The sequence below is a fragment of the Pygoscelis adeliae genome, unplaced genomic scaffold, assembly GCF_000699105.1.
Source record: "Pygoscelis adeliae isolate BGI_AS28 unplaced genomic scaffold, ASM69910v1 Scaffold347, whole genome shotgun sequence".
In the NCBI taxonomy this organism is placed as follows: domain Eukaryota; kingdom Metazoa; phylum Chordata; class Aves; order Sphenisciformes; family Spheniscidae; genus Pygoscelis; species Pygoscelis adeliae.
In genome coordinates this window covers 683,645-690,251 of record NW_008825158.1, presented here as the reverse complement: position 1 = coordinate 690,251, position 6,607 = coordinate 683,645, and the positions used below count along the sequence as shown (strand labels likewise).

At 57.9% G+C, this 6,607-nt stretch overlaps 1 protein-coding gene across 1 annotated transcript in view; it reads left to right on the top strand.

Annotated features, from left to right (window-relative positions):
* Positions 1–3,141: 3,141 nt before the first annotated feature.
* Positions 3,142–6,607, top strand: part of ABR (active BCR-related) — a 37,300-nt gene continuing 33,834 nt past the window's right edge. Inside the window, exons 1-2 of the mRNA XM_009328662.1 lie at positions 3,142–3,261; positions 5,850–5,982. Of these exons, the coding sequence (XP_009326937.1) occupies positions 3,142–3,261; positions 5,850–5,982 (253 nt within the window). The remainder of the gene's footprint in view (positions 3,262–5,849; positions 5,983–6,607) is intronic.

Below are 6,607 nucleotides of genomic sequence, written 5' to 3'. Positions count from 1 at the left end.
CAGTCAATGCACACCGTGCTGTGGCACGGCAGAGGATCTGATGGTCCCACCAGGCTGTCCCCATCAGGCAGCCAGGGGCACCCCATGCTGTCACGTGGCTGAGGCCGCCCCAGGCCCTTGTGCCATCCCTGTCAAACAGCTAATGCCACCCTCAGCCCTTGTGCTGTCCCACCACTAAGGCCACCCCAAGCCCCTGTCTTGTCCCCATCCCACTTCTGAGGGTGTCCAGTGCCAAGACCCCATCCTCAGGCATGCGAGGAAGGAGGGTGGCTGGCCGGTCCCCTGCAACTGGCTCTTGGTGATGTGCCACTGGCCCAGGAGCCACCACTGGGGCTGGGACACTGAAGGAGAGTCGCTTCCTCCAGGTGTGACCTGGCTCACGGGGACACCTCTGCTCGGGTGGCACCCTGTGATCTCCCTTGGGGAAGTCCTGGAGCTGCTAAAGTGGAAGCGTGCCAGGGTGGCGAGGTGTCCCGGGGCGTTTCTCTGGGCGGATTGAGGGTGATGTTATTCTGCAAATGACTGGCTGTTTTGTGGCACTGAAGGCGCAGCCAGCTAGCACTGTCACCCGTCACGCTGTCCTACTTCCAGTGGCCTGGAAGTTGTTATTGCATCAGCTTTAATCCCGGTTCGAACACAGTCCTGACAGCTAGGGCATGTCACTTTTTATGTTGCTGATTCTGCAGATGACTTGAGTTAATTTTGTTGTTGCTCGATTGTTTGGGGTGGTGGCTTTTCCCCAAGGCTGTATCGTCCTGGTTTAAGATTGCCGGGGTAGCAAGCACTCTGATGTTGAACCGTGCTTGATATTTAGTGTACTTTATATTTATTGCATTAGTCTGTAGGGCAGGAGAACAGCTCAGTTTCCATTTCACCTTCCTGAGCCGTCTGGAGGTGAAACGTCCAAAGTACATGGCTACTTTCAGTGTTGTCTCCGTACTGCGCCAGGCTCGCTCACACGTGTTTGTGCCTCTCCCTGATCAGCGGGGACCGGCCGTGGGAGCCTGTTCCCAGCCCCACAGTGAGGACCGAGGATGTTCGATTTGTTGCCTTCAAAGGGCCACCCCAAGCCCTTCTCCAGCTCCCCATCAGTGGGCACCAATTGTGGTTTTTGGAGAGCTGCTCAGTGGCCAAGGGGGCTCGAGCGCGTCAGAGCAACCAAGCGCCAATCCTTCTGATTTACACTTGGACCCTGCATTTTATTTTATCTGGGTAGTCCTCCTGAATGTTTCCAAACACCCAGGACTGTGCAAGGCTGCTCTCAGGCCAGGGGGCGATGTTGTTAAAGGGACTTCCCTGGAGCACAGCATAAGCCCCCGAGGGCCCCGGCTTCATAACTCGGAGGGGTCCTCCAGCCCCACGCCACCCTTCAAGGAGGCTGGACCAAGACCTTTGCAGCTGGTCAGGGTGAGTCTTTTGGGAAAGACCCTGAAATCCAAGGTTGCATCTGCTGTGGTTAAATGTGCCCTCTTCCTCCTCCTCCTCCTCTTCCCCCAAATGGGTCTCCATCATGGTTCCCAGCTCCTGCATTTGTCCAAGGAGGCAGCGTCCCCTCCGCCGAGTGCCCGGCTCCTTGCCCTGTGGCACGGCCGGGCTCTGTGCGGAGGTCGGCTGACAGCAGCGGCGAAGAGCTCTCCCAAGCCTTGTCCCGAGCCTTTCCCGAGCATCAGCGCTTTTCTTTGTTGCGTGTTATAAGGGCGCCTGTGTGCACTGCCAGCGCTGACATTTAAAAGCAGAATTTGAGAGTACAGTAAAACGCGTGTGGTCGTTGGCTGGATCCCCCTTTCTCCGGACAGTTGGTTAAGTTAGTGCTCCTGTTGTTTTCTTTTCACTTCTCTCTATTTTTCAGATATAATTAAAAAATCCTGATTGCGGTGCTGTTTGCTTCTCCCACCAGCAGTCCGGGTGGTAACTCAGTTAGTGCTGCTCTGCCTGGGGTCCCTCGGTATTTTATGTGAATTTTGGAGCTTAATGGTGCTGGTGCTGGTGCTGTGGCTGAACATGGTCGGTCCCTGGCCATTTCACTGCAATCTACGGCAGCGCTATCTGGACAGCAAGCAAAGGAGTGTTGAATACCGTCTTTATGGGAATTACCGGGGAAAGACAGTGGTTTCCTTTAAGTAGCTTGTGATTAATCTGATTTAAAGCAAGGAAATCTGCAAGATGCCCCTGTTTGCAGCTATTGCATGAGAGCAGCGTGTGTGACAGCCAGATACATGATCCTGGCATCTGAAATAACGCCTGTGCCAGCTCGCTCGGGACTGATAAAATCTGAGCGTCAGCGAGCAGATGGCTAAAAATGACACGTGGAAAGGACTAAAATTCCCTTCATCTCAGCCGTCACCTGTCCCTGTGGCTAAACACGCAGCTGGCCTCACAGCTGAGTATGCGCGGTGCTGCGCGTGGCTGTGCCGGGAGGTGGTCGGGGTGTGCCGGGGCGCGGCAGTGCTTTGGCTGGGTGCTGCCTCCATCGCCTCCCTTTTGCCACGGCACGAGTCTGGGGCGAAGGGTCCGGTGCTGCAGGTTGGTACCCACAAGGAGAGTGAGCTGAGTGGGCGGGAGGTGACGGTGTCGGTGACCGAGAGGAGGGACGTGGTGATGCTCATTCGGAGATGCTTTGTGTCCGGCAGCCGGGTAGCGCCCACAGAGGTGGAACAAACTCAGCGCTGGGTTTCCCCGCTTTGCCCTTGGGAAGCTGAGAAAGAGGCCAGCTTTGCTGTGGAGCTGGGATGCTGCGGGAACTCGTGAAGCTCCTCTGGAAGGCTGCTGGGTTCGGGAGCCTCCAACCCGCCCCATACAGCGCCCTGCGCCCCGGAGACACGAGCTCTGGGGTGGGGAGCGCTGGCACAGCGCTGGAATAGTCCGTAGTGGCGTTGGCTGACGGATCTGGTTATGGCAGGATGCTGCAGCTGCGAGCTGTGCTGTAAATGAAATCCCCAGCCCTCTGTTCAGCTGGAATTACAGTTTCTGTCGTGAAAAGATCCTGGAGTCACATGGGCTCTTCTGCTCGCCCTGCCACACCGCCTTCACTAGTACCTTGGGAAATGGGAAGGGAGGCTGCTGGAAGCAGCGGGGTCCCTGCCTCGCAGGGCAGTAAGCACAGAAATGCAGCAGTGTCGGTGCGTGCACCAAAGGGCTGAGATGGACAAGGGGCCCTGGCATGTCCAGAGTCCCCGGGGCGTCAGCCGCATCATCCCTGTGCACCCGGCTGGGGGCTGGATTGCCATGGGCATCGTGCTGGGGGCTCCTGCTGTGGTTTGGGTAAAGGCAGGGCTTGTTGTTGCTGCTCCGTCCCTGCTTTCAGCTCGTGCTGCTGCTGGCAAATACATGATACTGCAAAAGTGGCATCTGTCTGTCCTGGAGGAACTCCTCCATGGTGGGGCAGTGCTGCAGGCAGGACTCTATCCTGCTGTCCTGAGCCACTCTTGGACCCTGCTGGTTCCTCATCTCTTTCTTGGAAAAACCCCTAAAACCCCAGCAAAAGGAGAACGGAAAATAGTGAGCAAAGTCCAGAGTTTATCCTGGTGCATCTCCTTCTGTCTAGGGTAGGTTGTGGCGTGCAAGAGGTGAAGGAGCGGTGATCCCGCGGCGCCCAGGAAGGTGAAGTGTTGCATTGTCTGTGCATTCATTTCCCCTCCTGTAGCACCAGGAGGGATCTTGAAGCCGGTGCCAAAGCAGGGAGGTGCGTGGGTGGGAGCTGTCCCTCCCCGAGAGCCCATCTACCACCTCTGTGTCCTCTTTTATTTTTTTTTAATTTTTACTTTATTGTTTTTTCCCCACTGTTGGAAAGTGCTTGCTTGGCTCTAAAGATGCTGAAACTTCCTCGTCTGGCCAGGGAAGGCCAGGCAGAGTTGCTGTGTTTAATTTTAACTGCTTAGGCGAGGGCAAAACTGCAGCGTGCATGTGTGTGTGCCTGCTGGGGACCTTTGAACTGTCTCCATCTGCTCTGGGGCCCGGTGGCGTTTTGGGAGGTGGCATTTCTCCACAACCCCCCCTGACGGCAGCGTGACAACAACCCCTGCGTGGCATGGGGCTGCCTCCCCGGAGAGCGGTGCTGCCCGAGCCGAGGACTGAAGGGTTAATGCTGGGGCAGGTTGGTACCATTAAAGAAAATCATAAATAAATGCAAAAGTTCACGAGGTTAAGTGTGTGCCTTTGAGTAGAACAGTTGCTGTTTAAAAGCAGGGCTTTTAAATGAGAGCAGTAAGTGCTGGTTGTTGGAGTAATTTCCTTGTGGAGGGCTTGTGAAGGAGCTGGAAGAGCAAAGGGGAAACCTGTGACCAGCTCTGCCTGCGGGCACCACCGGGATCTCTGCTCTGGGGCAGAGCTGGCAGCGGCCACAGCATCTGCTGGGTGGAGAAACGTCCCTCCCAGGAGCCAGCACCCTGCGAACGCCGAGCAGGATGGACGTGCGGTGGGATGGGGGTCCCTGTCCCTCTCACCGGGCAGGGGGACGGTAGGTGAGCGGGCCCCGTCTGTGCTTCTGGCAAGCTGTTGTGGCTGGGTCTGGCTTTCACCTGGCTTGTTCCCCTCTGCCATCAGCTCTCGCATCAGCTAAGCGTGGTTGCAGTCGGAATCTGGCTGCTGCCCAGCATCACGAACCTGCATCTCCTCCGAATCAGGTCCTCAAAATTGGTGTGAGCATTCCCAGGGCGGCTTCCTCCTCTCCCCCAGCACAGCTGGGGTACCTGCTCTTGTTGGCCCAGAGATGCCGATATCTCACCTGCAGAAGGTGGGTCTGGCTGCAGCATCCCTGCGCGTCCCTGTGTGCCGCCAGCTGAGCACGGTCCCACTGGCTGGGTATTTGTGGGGGGTATTTTCCCCCCAGTATTTGGGGCAGAGACGATACTGAGCTCCCCCAGCTCAGCAGCGTTCAGACGGTGGGCAGCGGCGCTGGGCTGCGTGGTCTGCCCCAGAACCCTGCGGAAGGGAAGGAAGGGGCGCAGTTCCCCTTTCGGTGCCAGCGGTGCCGTGGGCTGTGCCCACTGCAGGGGCAAGCGCTTCGGCTCGGAGGTGGCCTGCTGGCCCCCTTGGGCTCGGTGCTGGTTGTGGGGCGGTCGGCGGTCCCCGTGCAGGAGCAGCAGCAGCAGCAGGGCACGCAAGAAACCCTCATTAGGTGGCTGGCTACAGCCAGAAGTGCCCTGCGGGGCCTGAATACATTTGCATCGTAAGTCTATTGAAATCTGGTTTGGTTTTGTTTTTTTTTTCCCCCTGGAAAGACACTTCTGTGCAGCGGGGCTCTTTGTTTGGGTGGTTCCTCCTCCCCTCCGGCCCAGCGTGGCCAGCGATGCCGCCAGTTGGGATCCCAGTGGATGGTTCTGCTCTGTCTTCTGCTGGATGCTGTCCGCTGCGGCCAACCCTGCAGCAGCGAACGGAGGGAAACACTTTCCCCCATGCTGGCGGGGGATTAATGTTCCCTGGGGTTAGAGACGGGAGCCTGGTTTAGCCAAGGCAGCTCACTGAAGCGTGCATCCATCCCGGGAAAATGGCACCTGTGCCCCTGGTTCATGGCATTGCTGGGTTGGTCCTCCCGCTGAGGTCAGCCGGAGCTGCATCCCCAAGAGACACCTTCAAATTGACATGCCTTTCCCACCCCTGGTTACTTTATCAGTGTTTGCTAAGCAGGGTAATTTGCATATGTAGATCAGTAGCAGCAACATTTCTTGGCTGTAGTTGGGGAGCGGAGCCCGGCCGGTGCCAAGGCGAGGAGGACATCCTGCAGATCTGCCCCGAGATAAGTCCCGGCTGTAAAGTTCAGGGGCTGTTTGAAGATCGGGACCGGGGCTTTCTGCCATGGGCGGTTTTCGTTCCAGCGCTGTGAATCACCACCTCTTTCTTCTCCTTCGCAGGTCCTGCATAGGGAAGCAAACCTGGCCAAGCCGTCTCGGCAGTGCTGGCACCAGGGCCAGGTGGGAGAGGAGCAGCCTGGGGCTGCGGCGCTGGCAGATACAGCTGCGATCTCCTCCCTCTCGGAAGAGAGATGCAATGCAATAGCTGGGCCAGGCCTTCATCTGATATTAGAGGCTTTTTCCTGTGAGCAGCCACCACCTTTCTTTCCTTCTCTGTCTGGTATTTTGAGAGGCCAAGGGCGCTGCTGCTGCGGCTGGCTCTCTGCCCCCCTCCCCATGTTTGCTGGGGGGCGGCCTGCCCGGCTCTGGTGCCCTGCTTGGCTCCCCGAGGGCAGGAGGGGCCAAGCGGCTGCCCTGCGCTCCGGGCACCTCTCAGCCGTGCCCTGAGGCTGCGAGCGGAGCTTGGGGTTGGTGAAGCGCAGACCTCGGGGTGTCGGTCCTGCAGGAAGGTGATGCTGGGGGAAAAGTTTAATGCTGAGTTGGACTGAGGAGTGGCATGTTCAGGACACCCAGCGGGAAGGATCTGCTGCGGTCCTTGGTTGGGAGGGTGGAAACATTTTCATTTATTCCTCTTTTCCCCCTCTGCAACCTCTGGCAAGGGAATAGCTGCTGCTCTGCACCAGCGAGGGACAGCCCAGAGCTCCCGGAGAGCCCGGCAGAGTGGGCACTGGTGGAGTTCGGAAAGCTGGGCTCTTGACCGGCGTCTCCCACCGCAGCCCTGGGTTCTGCTGCCCTGGCTGTGTCACTGCCATGGCTCC